The sequence below is a fragment of the Pteronotus mesoamericanus genome, unplaced genomic scaffold (assembly GCF_021234165.1).
Source record: "Pteronotus mesoamericanus isolate MK-2021 breed Mesoamerican mustached bat unplaced genomic scaffold, CSHL_Meso_final contig_20, whole genome shotgun sequence".
NCBI classification, from domain to species: Eukaryota; Metazoa; Chordata; class Mammalia; order Chiroptera; family Mormoopidae; genus Pteronotus; species Pteronotus mesoamericanus.
The window spans coordinates 68981461-69004147 of record NW_026555085.1 but is presented as its reverse complement, the minus strand read 5'-3'; the positions used below and the strand labels follow the sequence as shown (position 1 = coordinate 69004147).

Below are 22687 nucleotides of genomic sequence, written 5' to 3'. Positions count from 1 at the left end.
CTTTAAGGTTGATAGTAGTGTTCCATATCTTGATTTGGGTGATGATAACACAGATGTATTCATTTGCCCAAACTTGTCAAATTGTACACTTAAAATCCATTCATTATGTATAGTGTATGTAAAGTATAACAAATAAATAAATAATAACCTCAATAATAGATGATTTTAAAATATTGTTGGGAATTCAAAAACTGGAACTCCATTTGCCCTTCCCCAGTGTTTTGCCTTCTGTCCTGTGCTTAAATACAAATTGCTGACTCCACTTGCAAGACCTTATTTGCAACTTTTTCTTAGTGTTGTATAATTTCATTTATAATCCCAGTCTTGGAATTACTTTTCAACCTTTTCTCTCTCAATTTCAGGCCACTGAAGAAACTAAGCCTGCTCAGGACAGTACGTCCTGAAATAGTGCTGACATAGTAATACTCTCCCTGTGGCACTCTCAAGAATCTCCCTGAGCTGCTCTTTTCATTTCTGGACATTCATATGCCTACGAGATGCTTCTCTGACCTTCCTTATTTGTGCCCTTCTTTCTGACTCTTCAGCCCCAACCTACTCCTTTCCATTACCTTAAAGCAGTGTATCACAGAGGATGGTCCCCCCACCAGAAGCATCACCAGAATCTTGTTAGAAATACAAATTCTAGAACTCCATTTCTTACCTGCTAAATTAGAAACTGCGTAGCAATTGTTTTAACCAGCATTTCAGGTGATTCTGAGACATGGTAAGGTTTGGGAACCTAAACTCGATTGCTGCTCATGCTTCATCTCTAGTTGATTGTTTCCTTAATTTACGTTTTATTATAAAAGCAAAACAAGATATTGACCTATATTCCTAATCACAGCTAGATTCCCTGCCCAATAGAGTCACAATTTGAGCCTCAGATAGCCAATTCTGTTTCAAGTACATACCTGTCTCAATAATTTCAGCAGATTCTTAGGAGTATCAGGAAATGTTCTCATTGTACATTTGTAATCCTACAGTTTTTGTATCACTATCCCCACTTAAAAGACAGGAAAATAGAGGCTCAACAATAGAGGAAATTGGAATGTATTAACCTAGATGTAAATAACAAGCTACATTCAATTAGGCTTTCTCGTTTCAAGCTAGGGTACATTCTACTATATTGCAGCAGCCTGTGATTTTGGCACAAAAACATGTAAAATCCTGATTAAGTATGAATATCATGGCTTTAACTGAAAGTTATTCCTAATCCATTCATGAATGGCTTTAAAAAGGGATCTATTTATTTATCTTTGTGTGTTTATTTCCTTATGTTAAATAATAGAGTCTCCAAACCCTATATGGTTCTAAAAATGCTGTTTTGGCTATTTACTGCCTAAATTAAATTGCTTGGTTTTATTTTCCCTCAGAAGAACAAAATGGGTCACTGTAATTAAAATATTTTACTATCCTTCTCGAATTTGGCTGCTGAGATGTAAAGAACATTTGATATCACTAAGAAATGTAGAGAATGTATATTTGTTGTATATTCGTATTACTTAGACAATACTTAATTCTTATCCTTTTCACTAAGACCTGACTTATTTTAGAACTCTACAATTAGGAGTTCTGTTAAGATGGGTCTAAGAGCTGGTGGGTACATGGTTGTCCAGGTTCTGTTGCAGTCAGCCATTTTAAGTAATGGCCAAAACTCGAGTTTACTCTTGGGTAAGTTTTGATGAATCATCTTTGATTAGCTATTAAAAGCATTGATTTTACAAAACTAATTTTTTTCTTAAGTTATTTTATGAAGACTTTAAAGTAATATGCAAAATAAAATGTGGTAAAACTTTTTTTGTTTCAGCATTAAACCTTTCCCTTCGTATGAACTAGAAATGCTATATGTCTAGAATTATTAGAAGTAACTTGAACATAGTGAACAAATACTAAGTCCTAATGTTTCATACCTTCCTCACATTATTAAAATGGTATCTTGGTCCAATTCAACTCTCCTTTATTTCACTTACTGCTCCATTCTTTACAGGTATTTTTCATCATTGAACCTCTATACACTTAGTTTCATAATAGAATTTGACATTGATTTTTATACTGCCTGCACTATAGTGTATTTAATGTAGGTAAATCTTAGTAAAAAAAGCAACAACAAAATACAACAAATTACCAAGTTAGCTTTTATTTATTGAAAGCCCATTGTGAGAAACACTTTACATATATCTTATTTCATCTTCACAACAGTCCTGTAAATTAAGTTTTATTATATTCATTTTGTATATGAGGAAATTGTGGCTCAGCGAAGTGACCTGCTCATATTGAATAGCTATTAAGTGGCAAAACTGAGACTTATATAGCTAGATCTGTCTGATTCCAATGTATGTGTCTTTAGTCACTGTTTTAGTCATAGTTCTCCAGAAAAATAGATTTATGAGAAATTGACTCTTGCGATATGGAGGCTGAGAAGTCCCATAATCTTCTGTGTGCAAGCTGGAGACCCAAGAAAGCTGGTGACCTGAGGCCTGAGAACGGGGAACTGATGGTATAAAAACCAGTCTAAGGGCAGTAGAGGGTGATCCAGCTGAAGTACTTAGGCGGGAAGCAAAACGGGAAAATTCCTCCTTCTATTTTTTTCTATTTTGTTCTATTCAGTCTCTCAAAGGATTGAATGATGCTCATGCACATTGGGAGGGCAATCTACTTTCTCGAGTCCAACAATTTAAATGCTAATTACAAAAAAACCCCAAAAGACACATCCAGAAATATTTAATTTGGACACACTTTGGCCCAGTCAAATTGACACATAAAATTAACTATCACGCTCAGCATACAAAGGTACAAAGTCATTCAGGTTAGGAACCTTGTCTCTGATTTTCCTTATGATTTAGGAAAGCAAGGGTATATGATTTTTTTTTTTTTTTTTTTGCCTAAACACTGTATCACAGGGAGCTGTCATAACCAAATAAGCTTGTCAGAGGAAATTTTGTTAAGTGATACCCTAAATGTAATAAATATTATAATTCATTTTAATAATATATATACCACCAAATATATGTTTAAAACTCATGCCACAGTTCTTTTAATGAATTTATAGTCTAAAATTGCCATAAACTCTTCAGAGCAGTTCAAACTTCAAAGGCAAACTCAAGATCATCATTTAAAAGACCACTTCCTCCCTCTAGTAACCAAGAATGGGAATCCTGTATTTATAAAAATCCTGTATTTAAAAAACACCAAAAAACAAAAAAACAGGAAATGGATTCTCAATGTGTATATGTGTACCAAATACAACCTGGGAGAATATTAGCTTGTAATACAGGTATTATCATCCTTGCATTATGGACAAGGAAACAGGCTCAGAGAAGGGCCACCTTGATCCATTTTCTTTGACCTCAGAGGTTTCCCAGACACACAGAAAAGATATTTATTTTGGCTATTTGGAGGAAGATTCTAAAACAGACTTGATCCCAATATAAAGCTAGTGTGTTTTCCCTGTCTTTTCAGGCCACAGGTAAGACATCTCAGTATTTATAAAAATTAGCAGCTTAAGTGACCCTTTTCATTTTTAATAGAACTGTTTCTTCCTGGCCTGTTCTTAAGGAAATTACATTAAATGCAAATCCTGAGGAAGTAGAGCCAAAAAGTAAACATACAGTTTTCCTAATGTGATCTGATGGAAGATTAAGATTATAACCTGAGGATAAGCAACATATAATATACATAATTTTAGAAAGTAGCATACCTTGAGATTAAACTTCTTCTAGTAATGCTTAAAGGCTAAATTTGCAGATTTACATGTGTCTGAGTCACCCCTAAGTAAGGAAAATACAATATTTTGCTACTTATATTAGTTAAAAGTGAAGAGGAAATATTCAATTGCTTCATAGGCATTGGTCAAAGTATATAAACTTTAAAATTTGTAAGGAAAATCGAAATTATCTTTCATTATGTCTTCTTAGGACGAGAGAAGTTTCCCTTTCAGTTGGTCCTATTTAAATGATCGCACAAAACAGTAACACTTCACTTTTCTTAAAAATTAAACTTTACCTCAATTATCTGGAAATAGCCATGAATTTGTATATTAAAGAAGGAAGGCCTGTGAATTGCTGAATCCACTTTATACGTGAGAAGCTCTATGAGCTGACTTGAATAGACAATAACTAACCTTTCTTACCTTTTAAGCAAATATTTTAACTGACAACAGCTTAGGTGCCTTGGAAATTAACTCAGAGCCTTAGACATCCACATTAACATAATTCGTACATGCTTGAGTTTGATCTGCATCTATTCGTGTAAGCCAAACCTTTTCCAGGCTGAGGAAACTAAAAACATTTTATAACACAGACAATGGAATACCCTTGACTGACCAGCATCACAAAGGAGCAGTTACTTCTCGCGCGATATTATGACAGGAGCGCCCTGTCGTCACCGGTTGCCATAGCAGCGTCCTCCCTAGTGTGGAAAAGAGGGGTGGCGCGAGGGGCGGAGCGCCGCCTCTGCAGAGGACGCGCACAGCCCTCATTCTGCAGGTCTGACTTCTACCAAAATGAGCAGCCTGGATGAGGGCAACAATCTTTCTGTCGCTAACACCCGCGACCTCGCCACTCCTGACCATGACCCGGGATATCCCGACATAAACCAGTGCCAGAGCGAGGCAACAGAGGCGACCCAGGGGATGGCGCACACAGGTGAGCGCAATTTGGAGTCCTCTGCGGAGGGAGGCGCGTCCCAGGCCCCCTCGGCCTGCGGCCCGGTGCTCCGCATTCGAGTGGCTGGGAGTCGTGGCCGTGCAGCAACTACCGCAGGCCAGAAAGACGCTCCGCCTCCCACGGAGGGCCTGGAAGCAGCCTCCGTCTCCCCCTCGGGGGCATCCGACAATAGCCAGGAAAATGGCTGTCAGCGTAGAGAGTCGAGCGGCCCTGCTGGGGAGAAAGCTCTAGAAGCCTGTGGCGCAGAGGGGCTGGGGTCTCAGATGATGCCTGGGGCGAAGGCCAAGGAGGTGATGACAAAGAAGTGCGCCATTTCAGGGACGGCGGAAAAGGAGGGAACAGCAGAGGAGGTGGCGGAGGAAAAGAAGGGGATCCAGAAGGAGAAAAAGGTGATGGGAGGAGTGAAAGAGGAGACGCGGGCCAGGGCCCCGAAGAGCAATAACTGCATGGACTCTCTGGAGGCCATCGATCAGGAGCTGTCAAATGTAAATGCCCAGGCAGACAGGGCCTTCCTTCAGCTAGAGCGCAAGTTTGGCCGGATGCGAAGGCTCCACATGCAGCGCAGAAGTTTCATTATCCAGAATATCCCAGGTTTCTGGGTCACTGCCTTCCGGAACCACCCTCAGCTGTCACCTATGATCAGTGGACAAGATGAAGACATGATGAGGTACATGATCAATTTGGAGGTGGAGGAGCTTACACACCCCAGGGCAGGCTGCAAATTCAAGTTCATCTTTCAGAGCAATCCCTACTTCCGAAATGAAGGGCTAGTCAAGGAATATGAGCGCAGATCCTCTGGCCGTGTGGTGTCTCTTGCCACTCCAATTCGCTGGCACCGGGGCCAAGATCCCCAGTCTCATATCCACAGGAACCGAGAAGGAAACACTATCCCCAGTTTCTTCAACTGGTTCTCCGACCACAGCCTCCTAGAATTCGACAGGATTGCTGAGATTATCAAAGCAGAACTCTGGCCTAATCCCCTACAGTATTACTTGATGGGTGAAGGGCCCCACCGAGGAATTCGGGATGCAGCAAGGCAGCCGGTGGAGAGCCCGAGGTCCTTCAGGTTCCAGTCTGGCTAACTCCCGACCTGTGAAAATCTCCTGCACTAGTTTCCTTACCACCTCCTCTTGGATTCTATGCTTAGCCAACAGCATGAAGTCTTCCATCTGCTTTCTCTTCACACTGGATTATTTTGTTCTTTGATTCTTCTAAATCTTCAGTCAGTTGCAAGATTGTCGCTTCTGTGTCTATGCTCTTCTTCCTTTGGGCCTTCATGCTGTTCTGCAAAGTGTTGCGTTCCAAGTGCATGGCTTTTCACTGCTGCTGTGCCACGCACATGATGCCGTAGATATGCACTGACTCCCTTTGCATGCCTTGGGCCCTGTCTGTGACGATGGTCTTTTCCCAGGTTTTTAAGCGGTTATCTACCACAAACAAACTTGATGTATATCTTGCAAATAACTAGCAGGGCTTCACACTTAAAACTGGCTGTGCTCCTGATACCTTGTGCTCTATGGCAAGATCTTTTATTTTCTCCACTGGAAGATGAAGCTGATCTGGATGATGCCAGCCATCAACCCTAAACTGAACATTCCAGGCTACCACCAGCTGCCTTCTTGGGCCTATGCCATTTAGCCTGCTGGTTATTTGCCAGAATAAGAAGGTGGCTGGTGAGTGGCTTCTAGGCCTGAATGAGATAACAGATGAGAGGTACACAGTGTCATGTTGATCTTCTTATGCCTTTGGTCACTGCGTTGTGACCAGGTACTGGTGAGTGTGAAAGCCTGTGCTGTGGGCCACCCAAACCTGTTACCAGTCTTTTGGCTGAGCCTTGGCTGGATACCACTGCCTGCCTCCTCAGGAACTATCTGTGGGCTTAAGCACCCAGGCAGCAAACCACGCCCCCGCCTCCCCAAAGTTACCTGAAAAACCCAGTTGGCTGTCAGGAAGACTGGGCAGGCTATGTGACAGTCCCCAAAGCAAGGCTGGAACGGAGGTCCCAAAAGCCTTTCGGAGTCCTAGCCAATAATTCACCCTTAATCTAGACAGCTGTGTTAAACATCCTCTCCCTAACTCTTCCTGTATCTGTTCTGAAGGTGACAAAGTTGCCAGGGTGCAGGCACCTAGGAAGATGTATTTCCATCTCCCTGTCCCTGTCCCTCTTCTCCCCTCCCTCTGAAGCAGTTACAGTTCAGAAACAAAACTGGCAGAGCAGCTTTTTGGTGTAATTTGCCCTCCCCTTCATTGTGTCCAGAGGGAGAACGCTACTGTGTAATAGATTACCCAGGCCTCATTGCCTTCTTCTTCTCATGCCTCCACCCCACATCCTTTAGCAAGGTCTAAATGTTTCAGAGGAAGACCTCTGGGTAAATTAATCATGGGTAGTGTTCTTTTAGGCCAACTTTTGACAACCCTACCCTTTCCTCCTATCCATTTACCAAAACTGTGTTTTGTGAGCTTTGGTTTAAGAAGCTCGAAGCCAGAAGGGTCGGCTTTACAGTGATCGGTTCGAGAGAGAATCACAGCAGGTTGTGATCTAAAGCGACCAAAAGTTAGACTCTACTTCTCTAAAGATGGAACTTCTTTTTTTGGGGGGGTGGGTGGGGGAGGTCTTGAACCACTTACATCCCAACAGCATTTTGTGGGTCACTCCTGTCTTCTGTACTATTTTATTATAGCCCTGATGTCCCAAGGCCTCCCTCCTACTGCCTGGTCCTTGGCTCTCAGTCCTCAGCTTCCCCATTCCTTCCCCTACTTCTGTCCTAACAAAAGAGGGAGCAGGCTGCTATCTTCATTGTGGCAGATGTCGAGCCTTCCTTCTTGGGGTAAGGAGATATGTGGATGGAGTCAGTCTGGATTTTCAGACCAAGTTCCAGTACGTGGGACGTCAGGGCTGCCTTACTTACGGAGGGGTATGGTGGTGCTGATGACATTTACCAATTCTCCTTTCTTTTTGGAGGCTTTGCTGTAAGTTCCCCAGGGCTTATGAAGTCTGGGCACAGAGCATAGAGGAGGGTGCTCTAGGCTGGAGGAACTGAAAGCCTGGAAACAGCAGTGAGCTTGCTGTGGAGTGAAGACTGGAACCCTGCAACTCAGGGGGAGGAGGGGAGGCCCCCAGGCTCTTCCCACGGTGGGTGAGAAAATCTGGTTGATGGTTCAAGTGGCTAATGTTTAAAGAGGATGCTTGTAAGGGGTTTCCCCCAATTTTTCCTATGTCTTTGAATTCACCAGATTTTTATACACAAACATGCAGGTCTAGATGTTTTCTATTATTCTAGGAGTATCCTTTTATATCTGGAAGATTGATGGTATATGCTTCTTAGTTCACTGTGAGTAAAATCCTATTCATTCCTTTCACCATTTTTGCTTGCTGGCAAAATTGACATTTATAGGCCTGCTTTTGCTTGTAATTGAGAATGGGTACTAAAAATCAAACTTGATCCCTGTGTCGTATGAAGACTTCTGTGAATATTATTAATGTATCAGCTTGTTCTGGTCTCTCTTCATATATAACCCTATCCTTAGAAATATAATTTGAGTAATGTGATCTATGAAGAGTGAAATTTTGCAAATGTCACTGTCTTGTGAAAGTAATCTCAAGAAGAAAAACATAACTGTCTTGATATTTCTTGCCCTAGAAGTAATGTGGTACTTGATACTTTGTTCCTAACCTGTGTAAGTATGTGTAATTTCTCTGTCACTCTAAACGAGGACCCTTAGTACTTTTGTCTTCTCCTATGTGCTTGAAGGAAAAATAAAATCTGTCACTCTGATGTAGTTCTTGTTTTCACCAAAATAAAAATTAATAAAATTCTATGTTGTCTAGGTTATTATAAGGTTGAGAAAATGCTAAAGTTATTAAATGGTCACAGTAAGCATCGTCCTGAAGGTTAAAAAAGGCACAGCCACCAAACCTAAGATTTTTTTGGCTTGGAAAATGGTAAAACTGCAGCTGCATACTCATGAATGAAAAAAATATATATATTTATATTTATATAAACAAATATATATACATTAATATTTATATATATAAAAATATATATATATTTTTCTTTACAACCAGTGAAGTTTTTGGTGGAAATTGAAACATCATATGTTGATTTGTTCCTTACTGTTTTTCTTGGAAAACTGTTCTTCGTGTCACATTCTTGTTTACTATATTTATCTTAACCATATCCCCCTTCCCTACCTTGGTCTCCTTCTTAATGAGCGTAAGATAGACTTTTGGAAGAATTAACCATTATGTACTCTGTAAGTGCTACCTAAATTCTTCTACAACAGTGTGGTACTTTACAGAGAACAAAAATACTGATTGAAATATAATGTCTAGAAACAGGGAATTTCAGGCATCAGAGCATTTTGCTAATCAGCAGCTGTTAAGTGAAGGTTTGGGAGATGACGGCTGTGTTCTCTAGTAGAGAGCACTTTGGATGCTATAAGATCTGCAAATGACAAAGTATTTTTAACCATCTAAACAAAAATTTGACAAATGGCCCAAAATACTGATACAAGTTAGAGAAAAATCTATAGTTAAACTGTCTTGCTGACTCTTGGGGAAGGTCTTTCTTGCAAGTTTTACTTGCTGACGTGTAATTTTTCTCGGCCTGGAGAACTTGAAGTATTAAAGAGCTAAATTTTCTTTTGCAAGTTCTATACCCATCTTAATCCTAAATTCCCTTTACGGTGTTCATCTTACTTTTTTAATTCAGTGATTGAGTGCTGCATTGTCAGTCACCTGTTTCAAGCATTATCTCTTTTATCCTGTTCTGCACATAATTAAAAAAATGTCATTTTGTTGCCCTTGGCTTATCAGCTTCAGTCTAACCATTAATATTTATTTTTCTGTTATGCTGGTGCCATTCATTTGTTGGAGATCAACATCTGTTTCATTTGTTCTGTTTAGTCTGATAATACTACACTCAAATATGCATTATCTAGGCTGTACTTACTAACCAGTTGATTTACTCCTATAGCCCTGTTTTATTTCTTTGCATTGTACCTTTTTGTTTTTCTTTCTCAATTTTAGACACAATTTTATTCTTTATGCAGAACTCCAAAACAGTTAAGAGTTTCTCTCATCTTCCTGTCCTGAAGCAGCACATATTATTTTGGTCTGCTGAGGCCATATTGCCCTGTGAGAAGTAGTGACATACTTCATAATTTCCCTGGTCCTGACATACCAATCTTTTACCATTTCTAGGCATTCAGCTCAGACACCAACAGGCCAGACCACCCACAAAAGGCTTCTCTGACCTTCCTCAGTTCTCCCTCCCCACTGCTCTTGCTGCTGCTTCTGCTTCATCTCCAGCTGAATAAAGTTCCCTTAAATCAGTTTTCATTATTAAAAACAAACCCAAATTACCTATACTCTTAATTATTTCAGTTCCCTGCCCTATGGAGTCACAATTTGAACCTTGGATATCTGATTTTGCTTCAGATACACATTCCCTTGGTAATCTCACGATGTATCAGGCACTTTCCACGTGTGTTCTCCCATTAACTTCATAATCCTGACATAAGTTTTACTACCTCCATTTAAATAGTAGTGAAAATAGAGGTTCAGAAAGTTAAAGTAAACTGCCCAAGATGCAAGTCTCACAGTTAAATTTTCAGGCTGTCTTTTATATCACACAACTGTACTAAAAAATGGCATAAAAACAAAACCCTATTGATGTACATATGCAGTCCTCAGATGGTGGTTCTTAACCCATTCATGAATGGTTTTTGAAAGAGGTACTGTTTATCACTTATTTTAATTAATACAGGATTCCATACTAAATTAAAACACTCCTGAGTTTACATATGTATCTTGATATGTAAAGTCAGCATATCAAGCATGTAAACTTGCTGCATAAATGAATGAAATCAGCAGTTTGTTCTTTTCAATGAAAGTATTGGATTGGCCAAAAAGTCCTTATGGTTTTTTCCCCAAAATACAGACACATTTTTAATTTTTACTAATAACTATATTGATTTGGGCATTTTGAGTATGTTGACTATCTTCCACATGGTATAATGTTGATTGTTTTCATTTAATGTCTTGATTTGATCAACTTCAAATGGTCCACCCAACTGTGAAGCATGATTCAGCAAGGAACCTCCAGCACGAAACTTTGCAAACCACTTTTGACAAGTTCGATCAGTCACAGCACTTTCCCCAAACACTGCACAAATCTTTTTGGGGTTTTCAATTGAATTTTTACCTTTCTTGAAACAATAAAGCATAATGTGCTGAAAATGTTGCGTATTTTCTTCCATCTTCAATATTAAAATGGCTACACAAAAATTCATCACTTTTGACAAGTTTTTAAAAAAAAAATGAATGCTGATGTGATAGCTGTCACAATACAATCAACCATTTCAAATGAAGTTAAAGGTAACTAAGCGCTACTAGACTCATCTTAATGGAAAAAAACAAATGAACTTTTTGGCCAATCCAATAAATGCACCAAAAGGAGTTTAAATATTATGAAGTATAGCTGCTAAGAAGTATAAAGAAATGTTGATATCTATTAAATTTAGAGACCAAATATTTGTTAATTCAACATGGTGATTTCTTTTAACTGGCACTTAGGAATGTATTCCTTCTCTAATTTATTAAACTTTGTTAAACTTTATTAAAGGTTTGATCTTTACCAAGAAAGTAGAAAAGCCGAAGTACCAAGAAAGTAAAAGATTTTTGTTTTTCTTTTTAATGAGTGAGAACTGGTGCTTGGCACAAGAACCTGATTGTCAAGCATTCTGTGCTGTTGTAATTGTCTTTTTAAGTAATGACCCAAAATTCTCTGTAGGCCCAGATATCTCATCTTCCCCTAAGTTTACTTGGACTAGTTTTTATTTCCCTTCTCCATGTTGGTTTCCTCAGCACAAGAGGGAAATCTGCTAAGTATTCAAGGTGAACATTTGAACCTGACTGTGAAGAGTAGACCAGCCTTTAGCACATCTCTTCCAAGAAGAGCAGGCTTTGTTATACACTGTAGGACTTCTGTGACTGTTGGTTCTTTATTTTACTCTTCCAGCTAAGTTCTATGTTAATAGGTATTTGTTTTTAATATTTTTTATAAAATTTTAAATTACTTTAGGACAGTCTGTGTCTTCATTTCTAATTTCTTACTTGCCCTAGCATGGTGTGATTATTAAATTGAAGTGTGATTTCAGACAGAATTTGCCCCAGTCTAGATCCAATGTTGGAAGACTTTACCAATCAACAAAGCATGATTTTTGGGATCAAATTTGGGTTCATGTACAGGCTCTGTTTCTTAGTAACCACACAACTTGGAGGGATCATAGATATGGTTGCTGTAGGGGGTAAATAAGGCACATAAAGTAGCCTGGTAAGGAGTCAGCACTCGTTATTATATTTTTACCATGTTTCTGAGGATGATTCTAGAGACAACAAGAATTTACCTTTTTGAATTCATCCTGCGTTGACTGGACCATGCCCAAGGATTTTTAAGGGCAGCAACTGCTCCACACTGGGTGTGTATTCTCTCGAATATATCCCAGTCTTGCACTAATCTGGAAGCCAACTCTATGATAACCTTGTTATCAAGAGCCTGAGAAGAAGTAAGGAAAAGCTGCTGCATCATCACATTAAAAAAATAAAAAAGATTCATGTCAGTTATATCCAAGGATATAGTTTGACATTCCATTTTATGCTGGTTTGTTATATAAAATAATCACATAGTTTTATTTTTTGCATTCAGACAAGTTCACTAAAAGTATGTGTATAAATATACACATCATATATGCTTTAAATATGCATATAAAGTTACTGTGGGGTGTGGATTGGGGAGGAAATAATACTTGATTTCAATTTAGAGTTTAACAAACTCAGTAGTTGGGTTTTAAGCTGTAATTCTAGGTTCAGTTGAAGTTTCTGCTACCTCAATATTCTAAACACCAAATTCTGACAAATTGTTTGATGGTTGTGCCATTCAGGTGTTTCCTCTGCTGATGAGATCAACAGTGGCCAGCAAAGAAAATCTCAGCTCCTTTGACAATCATTTTTAGGTATCTTTTAAAGGGATGGTGAATGTTTGCCTGTATTCTAAGATTGATTACACTTAAGTCTTCTGCCTATTTGCACAACTTCTGCTTTATCATTCATTACTTTATTTAGAACATAGAGCTTTCTTCTCTAAGATTCTCTTTTTAATTTTTACAGTGCCATTTTTGGATGATTTTAAATCTTCTTGTCCAATTGGAAACACTGGCACTTTTAGAAGTGAAATAAACATTTTAATTACGGTCCAACAGAGAAACAGCATTCATTATTGTCCCTGACTGTCCCTTAGAAAGTTGGAAGGAAACTTGGAAATAAACTCTAACCTCCTCTTCAACAGGGTGGGTAAAACTGAGGTCACATTAGGTGGTTAACTTGTTCAGATTCTTTAGATAGACACTAGTAAAAATAGGATTAGAATTTCTTATTTAAGTGTATTTTTTCTTCGCTACGTAGTGGCCCATAAAGTGCAATTAACTTCTTGTTTGGGGGTTCTCATTTTTCATATTAACAACAGTAGTTTATAAGCATTTAAAGATGCATTGTTCTTTGCCATTTACAAAATAAACACGTGTAAGGAAAAATAGCTTTATTTTTTAAAAGAAATCAAATGTGTAGTCAAAGTATACATGAGACAGCATCTGTCATTTAGCCTTAAGCTTGACTGTGTGTGCTCATCATCACATTCCATTGAGATTTTGGAAATCAAGTTCAAACACATTATTCTTATTGGATATCAAAGAAAGCTACTGACTTTTGAGAAAATAATTTCAATATCTGTTTACCAACCCTGAGATACTCATCCCCACCATAGATTTGGGATTATTTTTGAGCATTTAAAATTTTTAACAAAATATTTATCTTTTCATTGTATTCATCAATATACTAAGTTCTCTGCTACAGACCAAATAAAATAATGATAGTGATCATTGTGTTTTCTGTTATTGTTCAAGATGAACACAGTGAAATTACAACATAAAGAGTAGCTAGGATTTATATTGTAAACATTATCTGCCTCCAAACATCTTGCAACAAATAGCTACTAACATGACTATGAGTAGCACATAGAACATAATAATCCTGGATGGTATTTATAAAGATAAATCCCTTTAAAGCAGTTTTTTCAATTTTTTTTTCAATACCACCCACCCCACCCAAGGAGAAAAATTTAACTCAAATTTAATATATTGAGCTTTAAATTATATTTTTTCTTAATGAGAAGTATTAATACCATGGAATTAAGATTTTATTGGGTAATGTTGAGCTTTGGAGGGCTAGAATCCATTGCACTATTATTTTTTTCACCCTAAGAACCATTTTCTTTTCCTTTTTGAGAATGCATGCTTTAAGGGGAATGAAAATGAGTTAAACAGCTTTTAACATTATTAGGGCGGACCCTAATTAGTAACATTGGAGACTGAAATAGTTGGCTTCTAGTATCACCTTTCTCCCATATGGGCTGTGAGGTATGAGAAAAAATCACATCCGTATTCCTTGCTTTGGAAAACAAAAGACTAGCATAAAACCTGATACCCTGGAAAAATCATTTAATCTCACTGGACTCAGTGTTCTTGGGCGTATAAAAGGGGTCAATGCTCATCTATATCCCTGGACCAAATAAACTAATCTCTGGCGGTTATGGTCAAGCCAGTGGCTCTCAAACTTTAGTGTGAATCATACTATTATTATTAAACACAGATTATTGGGCCCCATTTCCAGAGATCCTCATTCTGTAGGTCTGGGGTATGGTCTGCAAATTTGCATTTCTATCAGGTTCTCAGGTGATGCTATGATAGTGGTTTGGGACCACACTTTGAGAGCCACTGGCCTAGGCTTAGTGTAAGAGAGAGAGAGAGAGAGAGAGAGAGTGAGTGTGTGTGTGTGTGTGTGTGCCCCCAAGTGAATTCTAATCTCAGAACTCTTGGTGCACAAAATATATAGCAAGGTTCTTTTCAGTTCTAAGATACTGAGATCTTGATATAATAAGAGTTATTGGGCATATCTAGAGAAAGAGGACCTATGGAAAAAACATCAAGTTCTTTGTCAATTTTCATTAAGAATTTGTTCCAATAAAGAATGATACAGTATTTTTTTAAAAAAATTAACATTTTTACAGTACATTTGCTGCATATATGGTTCTTCATTTTTCAGTAAAGATCAAGTTATTTGGTTGCCAGTGATTCACCATTTGCTAAGACCAGTGGAGGCTTTGGATAGTAGCCAGCTGTTTTTGAATTGCTTGAGGAGAACCTTGTAAATTTGTAGTCCAGGGGTAATTCTGGAAAACAAAACAAAAAACACAACAAATTGACCACTGTGCCTTTCAGATCTTTCCTCTGCTGATGAGCTCAACAGTGGCCCCTTCCTTCAAGTTAGCAGGCCCATTTTTTTAAAAGGAAAATCATTTGTAAAAGGAAGACATATATTCAGATTATCTTTCTTTAATGTTATGTGTGTAAGCATGGAACAAAACAAAACAAAAAAAAGAAATAAATAAACCATTTGCTTGAAACCAATGAGAATGAGATACTTCAATGAATAGGATGTATTGACATATACCGGATTCGTATACGGTCATAGAGGAAGGACCTTTTGCAAGGTCATACATTTGTTAGGGTCGCTGTCATCATCATCAGGTAAATATCTTGCTTTTTCTTTCACATCCTGCCTGTGAGGGAGGAAATGCAGCCTGATATTGTCATCCCCAATTTAAGAAAGAAGAATCTGAGGTTTAAAAAACTTCAGACTTTCACTTCTAAATTGGAGCTGAGACAATTTATAAACATCAGAGTGAAGTCACTGCAGAGCTGAAGAGACAACCAGGATCTGAGAACACACAATTCCTGGGAAACAAGCAGAAATGTGAGCCTGCATTCTGCCACAGCTTTTCCCCTTAGACACTGAATCTGTCTGGGGGTGGGGACAGTTACTAGCACAGAAAAACCAGTAGAGCATTTGTCATCTTTAAGGGCTGCAGAGAAAAATTGAGGGAGTGTAAAGGAAGGGGTGAAGAAGTGGACTTTGCTGGTTTTCTCCTCAAGCCCTTTCCCAAATTCTAAGGAGATCTTCAGGAAACTAAGGCAAGCAGGAGCATACATCTCTGTAAAGCAGAGTGGATTTTTCAGCAGCTTCTTGGTACTGAAAAACGGGGAGTAATTGACTTCTGAGAGAGGAGGGGGCCCAGGTGAATATCTCAGACTTTCAGTTACGTATTTCTGAAAACAGAATTTATTATTTTGAAGTGATTATTTTTCATGTTAATGGATTTATTTTTCCTTAATGTCTACTTTGTTTCATATCAATACAGTGAGCTCTAACTTTCTTTTGATTAATGTTATCACGGTATCTCTTTCCATCCTTGACATTCAAACTTTCAGTGTCCCTATGTTCCAAAGATATCTCTTATGAACAGTCCATAGTTGGGTTTTATTTCATTCAGGATTTTAATTGAAGTATTTAGCCACCTACTTATAATGTAATTACTCAGATTTATTTTTAAGTTTATTTTTAATTTTTTTTATTGTTCAAGTACATTTGTCTCCATTTTCCCACCACCACTTTCCCTTGTAATTACTCAGATTTAAATCTACCATTTTACTGGATGCTCTCCATTTGTATTGCTTATCCTTTTTAAAAAAAAAAATATTTTATTTATTTATTTTTAGAGAGAGGGGAAGGGAGGAAGAAAGAGAGGAAGAGAAACATGGATCAGTTGCCTTTTGCATGCCCCCAAAGGGGGCCGGGCCCACAACCCAGGCGCGCTCCCCGACCGGGAAGTGGACTGGTGACCTTTTGGTCAGTGCAACAATGCCCCACCCACTGAGCCACACCAGTCAGGGCTGTCTCGCTTATTCTTAACATTCTTTCCCCTCTTTTTTAATTTTAAAGTTATTTTACATAATTAGCACTATATGTATATCAGTACAAGTCTTTTGATTACAACATGCATTTTTGACATCACTATTTATCATACTCTTATCCTTTATACAATATAATACAAGCAATTTCAACACTTTAACTCCAGCTGTCTCCCTTTGGGATTTATATGCCATTATGGTCATGTTTTTAAATTCTCCATTTAAACTCCATAGGATGTAATTTTTTAATTGTTTCCAAGAGGAAGTATTCATTTTAATCCATTTACATGTCTATCTTTTTGTTACTGTATATTCTTTCTTGTATCTCTGATCTTCCAACAGGGATCATTCTTACTTTTGCTTAAAGAACAATACTCGTTAGTATTTACTTAGTCTAGGTCTTCTAGAGGTACATTTCCTCCATTTTTGCCAATGTGGAAGTCTTTGACTTATTTTCCTGTGTACTAATTCATTTTTCAACTGTGTCTAATTGCCTGTTAAACCCATCCATTAAGTTCTTAACATTTCAATTTTAAAATTTCCATTCTTTTTATAGTTTTGTCTCTACCATATTTCTCATTGCTGTACTTGACCACAGTAAACTTGGTTATCTATGTTAATATAGTCTCATATCCTTGTGTACCTGGCTATTTTTCATTATATGCTGAAACTTATATTGGTTTTAGAAATAATCTGAGTTCCAGAGTATTATTCCTTAAGAGACTATTCATTGGTTTTTACAAGGTGCCTTGGGGCATTACCAGTCTAGACTTTTCTGAATCCCATTTTAGGGATTCATCTGATTTAAAGCTGAGTTTCAGTCTCACACTCTTAACTTCTAACTCATACTCCTCCACACAGACTGAGAGTCCACCAGGCCCATCCTCCTTTGGCAGGCTCAACCCTCTACCTTCTACCCCTGTAGGTGCATAAAGCTACTAAAAGATCTCACTCCCTTTCTTTGGTGTTCTCTCTTGAATCAGAAAATGCTCAAGGGGAAAAGGAGCACCCAAAGTCAGCCCCCTTACTTGGTCTTCTGAGCTTAGCTTCTTGTCCCGGCAGTTTTTCCCTACCTTTATCCTATGACTCCAAACAGATTAAAAAAAAAAAAATCTCCCACCTTTTGTCACTGGCTCCAGGAGACAGGAAAGTCCTAATTACCAAGAATGCCTTATCTAGATGTTTCCCAGAAAAATGAATGCCATGGAAATTTTTCCTTTTTTAAAGACAAGAATTCTAGTAATTAAGGTCATTATTGTCCAGTAACAGGTAAAGACATAAATATTTTCCTCCTTACCTGCTATTGCTTCAATACTTGGAATTGCAATAGTGCTGTAAGTACTGATTCTCTTACAGGACCATGTATAAACTAAGGAGTCTTCTGTATTTTCCAGTCCCGAAGTGGAGTCAATAAAAAAAGAGCCCCATTTATTAGAAAATGAATACAGAGGCCTTGCCTTCTGTCCCTGAAACAAGAAAATAGAACAATGAAAACTGATCAATCTCATGGTATGTTTTTTTCCCACTAAGTAAATCAAAATAGAAAATCTGAAGGCATTTTAGTTGTTTCCCTTAACCAAACTATATACCATATAAAAAGTAAAAGCTTAGAATTCCTTAAAAGTACCCTCCCCCTGGCTTTGCTGGGAACTCCTCATTCATCTCTGGTATCAGGCCAGGGATGCCATCCACGACGTTTTTCTTGACCTCCCACACTCCGGTTGGATGAGGTCTCTACTCCACTTTCCTACACCCTGAGTTTATCCCTCATATTACTTCTCATACTGTCTCACAACTATCATACTATTTACCTTTCATCCTTGACAGATGATTAACTACATAAGGCTAAGAACTTCCTTATGTATTAGTGTATACCTAAGGCTTAGTGCCTAGGATAGAGCAGGCGCACGAAAATTGCAGACTAAATTAAAGACCCATTAAAAAAATACTTCAGTGTTTTATAAATATGGCATAAAATTAAGAATTGAAAGAAAATCCTATCCCATTCATATAATCTGGATTATAAAGAACCATGTCATTCTTTTGTGATAAAAATTTCATTTTGGAGCTCACAGGTCCCAAAGATGCCTCTAGATTCACAATTCTTTGTGTGGAACTCACATTGGGAAGCAATATGAGAATGTATGTTTGTAGGTTATGATATATGGAAATCATTCATTAAGAGCCTATTTGGATTCACCAAAGATATTTAAGATCAGTATAGAATATGAATATCCATATTCCTGTGTGTACATTTAAGGTGTATTTCAATATAATTTTTTAATATCTAAATAGCAACTTATAGGATAAATTTTACTTAATTAATTATCTTTTCTAAAATAACAAGCCTGAGAAGGCATGACTCACATTACACATGTAGACAATGGTCTGCAAACAAGTGATATAATCTAGGCTCCCCCCTATTCCTATAAAGAGAGAAAAACAGACCTATCGACCCTTTCTGGTCAATGTTATATGGATGATATTACAGTCTAAATAGCTGTGTTCCTCCAGAATTCAAAGGTTGAAAGCTTAATGTCCAAGGTGATATTAGGAGGCCTTTGGGTCATGAGGGTGGAGCTCTCATGAATGGGGTAGTCCTTACAAAAGAGACTCTAGGGAGCTAGCTCCCCCCTTCAGGCATGTGAGGGTACAGTGAGAAGAGGGCTGTCTATGAGGAAGCAGGTCCTCCCTGGGCACTGAGCTGACCAGCCCCATAATCTTGGACTTCCTAGACTTCAGAACTGTGGGAAATAAATATTTGTTATTTATAAGCCAGCCAATATATGGTATCACAGAAGCCCAAACAGATTAATAGATGTAATCTTTGTTCATTCTGATGTTGGGGTTTTTAATTACTTTGTCTCAAATATAAATATACCATTAATCAAAAGAAATCATGCCATTTTCTAAATCTTTATCCAAGGACTTGCTTATTGATTTTAGAGAGAGGGGAAGAGAGGGAGAGAAACATCCATGTGAGAGAGAGAGATCAATTGGTTGCCTCACATATCACTCCAACCAGGGACCACATGTGTCCTGACTGAGGTCCGAACCCGCAACCTAGGCTTGTGACCTGACTGAGAATTGAACCCCCGACTTTTCGGGTTATGAGATAATGCTCCAATCAATTGATAATGAATGTAGATATTCATTATCATAATGAGATAATGCTCCACTCAACTGAGCCACATTGGTCAGGGCTCATGCCATTTTCTGAACATCAACAAGCACTCGTATCTTTGTTTAGGACTTCACCAAGTTCCCATCTTCTCTCTTCTCTCTCTAGTCTTTCTCCTGTAGACATTCACTTGTGTCCCAATTTTCCTAAGAATATGGTATACGTCAATTGAAAATGTACCTGCCCTTCAACGTTTACCTCACATTCTGCATTCTTTATGAAGTTTTCCCTAATTCTCCTCAATAAAGTATCCACCAGGCCCCATTTAACATATTTTTATAATTTGTACCCTCTCCAGACAGTTATGCTTTATTTGCATACTCAAGTTCCCTCCCCCTTTATCCTCAGACTATAACACATTCTGTAAAAAGGAAGTGTGTATGACTCAACGGTAAATCCCCGATATTCTTCGCAGACAGGCTTGGACAAATTAAAAACTCAGCATGCATACATGTTCAACAAGAGCGTAGTGTTGAATGGCTATCTAATGAGTGGCCTTACTGCAATATCTCTGACAATACAATAAGCTCTTACTTATGTCAGGTACTTAGGATAAAAATTTTGAGTATTCTGAAATACGTGGAGTTTAACAGGAAGAAACATTATTTCTTTCAAATTTTATCTTGGGAACTCCAATCTTTAAGCTCTTGACTCACCATTTCCGGTCTAGGAGCCAACTATTAATTCTTTGATATGTTTGTAACTAATTAACAAGAAAAAAGAGGTCCGGGAGAGAAGGGTGGGGCTACTGTGTACACCCTGTACATATTGCTGGAGGAACCTTTCCCGCTCACTGTTCATTTTCTTATCATTGTACCTACATTCCCAAATCATTTTGAAGAAACCAAATCTCTGTTTAGTGAAAACCTTTTCCAAAGTCCCTCAGGTTTGCCGGAAGGTTGTTTTAAAGCTCTTTCTTAACTCAAATAGTCCAAAGAACTTCCAATATCACATTGAAGACTAAATGCTACTCAAAGGAAACCTCTTAGAAACCTGACTCCTTTATTCTAACATTTTCTTGGGTGTGCTTATGGTTTTTTTTCTTTTATAATGGACTCTATTTCAGAACAGCTTTAGGTTTACAGATAAATAGAGCAAAAAGTACAGAAAATTCTTATATGTTCCCCTCCTGCCTGCCTCCCCACTGCCTCTCCCATTATTAACATCTTGCGTTAATTGTTATGGTACATTAGTTACAACTGGTTAACCAATATTGATACATTATTATTGACAAAAATCTGTAGTTCACATCAGAGTTCACACTTTAGGCTGTGTAGTTCTATGAATTTTTGACAAATACATAACGTCATATATTCTCCATTACAGTATCACGCAGAATAGTTTTACCACCATAAAAATCCTGTGCTCCATTTATTCATTCTTCTCCCCTCAAACCCACGGCACTCACTGGTCTTTTTATTCTCTATATTTTTTGCCTTTTCCAGACTGCCATATGGTTGGAATCAGACAGCATGTAGCCTTTTCAGATTGGCTTCTTTCACTTAGTAACATGCACTTAAGGTTCTTCTATGTCTTTTAGTGACTTGATAGCTTATTTCTATTTATTGATATTTTTTGATACGATATTTGTTCTTTGGACTTGAGGTTTTCCTTCTTTATAATCATTCCACTGGGATGAATTTAGAAATATCCATTTTATTTTCTGATCTTCTTTTCTGCTTCTTAACACTATTTTCCCTTTCTAGATTTATGACATCTTTTATTCTTTACCTCAAGTCTTCACCTAGGTTCCTTCAGGGGGCTCAGGAGTTACTCTAAAGGGGCTATCAATTTAATTAAGTTAGACCCATGAAGAGCACAAGAGCTTCAGTGGCCAAGAAGAGAAAGGGTGTAACTACAGTGAGTTAGGATCTGGCAGCCTCAGCACTAACCAACATCATCCATGGTGCCACAGTGGTGGATGGAAGCAGAGGGCAGGGAAGACAGAGCTGCGTTACCTTGGCATCATTTAAAAATTATCAGCAAGATCAACTACAGAGCTGTGACAACAAGACCGCAATAACTGCTGACAGATTTAGTCTCCTGGCACAAACAAACACTTTCTAAGATAAGAAAGGAAAGTGCTAAGAGGAACCCTTACCTCATATTTCCCCTTCTTCTCTTGGGGCTCCGATTCCTCAGGCTTCCAGTCTCTGTCCCCTCTGAGCTCTTCCAGGATGAGAACTGTCTCCCAGTTACTATAGTGACGGGCTGGGAAAATATCTGAATGCATGCTGTCACCAAAGTAAACAACCTGTAGGTCAGACAGAAAATTCTGTTTGAGGCATTAGAATTGTGAAAAAGAGTGGTGGATATTTCACTGAAGACAGAAGAAAATTCCTCTATGAGTTGTATAAGTATCTTAAACTTCCTTGAGTAACTTTATAGGTGACTGTCAACTTGCCTCATTTGGTTTGCAGTATGCCGGGTTTATTTTAAGAAGTTATACAATGTATATGCAGATAGAAAAAAAAGGCAGAAAATAAGTGATTTTGGTCAATTTTTTTCCTCAAGAAGTGAGAGTCCATATGTGTACAGTTAAACCTGCCCCTAGAATTGAAGGACTGGTGAGATTTAGAGATGACTGTTACAGTGGGTTAGATTAGCAAGAGTGCATGCCACAACCACTTTCCCAAAGTTTCTGCGTTCCCTCTCGTTCTGCTGAAACAGAATTTCTGAGAGTGGGGTTGGACGATGGACTCTGAGGTGCTCCCCTGGTATTCTGGGACTACGATATCCACTGATCTGGTCTACACCCCTTTTACAGGCGAGAAAACGAAGTAAAGGGAATATGAATTAGAACCTCCAAGTCAAGGTGCACTGTCCACTAAACCCCTCAGGAATTCCCAGGGTGCTGTGGCAACACGGGTTCCAATGGAACAGGGCTGTTACCCACTGATCTCTCCTGCTCACAGGGCTCCTGGCAAACATTTTTTAGATGAGAGGTCCTGCTGCTAAAAATGCACCGATGTCTAAC

General features: G+C 38.3%; 2 protein-coding genes across 2 annotated transcripts in view; one reads left to right on the top strand and one right to left on the bottom strand.

Moving 5' to 3' along the window:
- Window positions 1–4440: 4440 nt before the first annotated feature.
- Window positions 4441–7241, top strand: TSPYL4 (TSPY like 4). The gene has a single exon (XM_054569853.1). It carries the CDS (start codon window positions 4502–4504, stop codon window positions 5744–5746), a length of 1245 nt encoding a protein of 414 aa, XP_054425828.1. The 5' UTR covers window positions 4441–4501; the 3' UTR covers window positions 5747–7241.
- Window positions 7242–13931: 6690 nt separating this feature from the next.
- NT5DC1 (5'-nucleotidase domain containing 1) overlaps window positions 13932–22687 on the bottom strand; it is a 118260-nt gene continuing 109504 nt past the window's right edge. The window contains exons 10-12 of the mRNA XM_054569852.1: window positions 21812–21964; window positions 17827–17995; window positions 13932–14950 (exon numbers count right to left, since the gene is read on the bottom strand). Coding sequence (XP_054425827.1) covers window positions 14835–14950; window positions 17827–17995; window positions 21812–21964 — 438 coding nt within the window. The 3' untranslated portion in view covers window positions 13932–14834. The remainder of the gene's footprint in view (window positions 14951–17826; window positions 17996–21811; window positions 21965–22687) is intronic.

Bases quoted from the DNA above. Each gene is read 5' to 3' on its own strand.
- TSPYL4 (XM_054569853.1), top strand. From the start codon at position 4,502: ATGAGCAGCCTGGATGAGGGCAACAATCTTTCTGTCGCTAACACCCGC.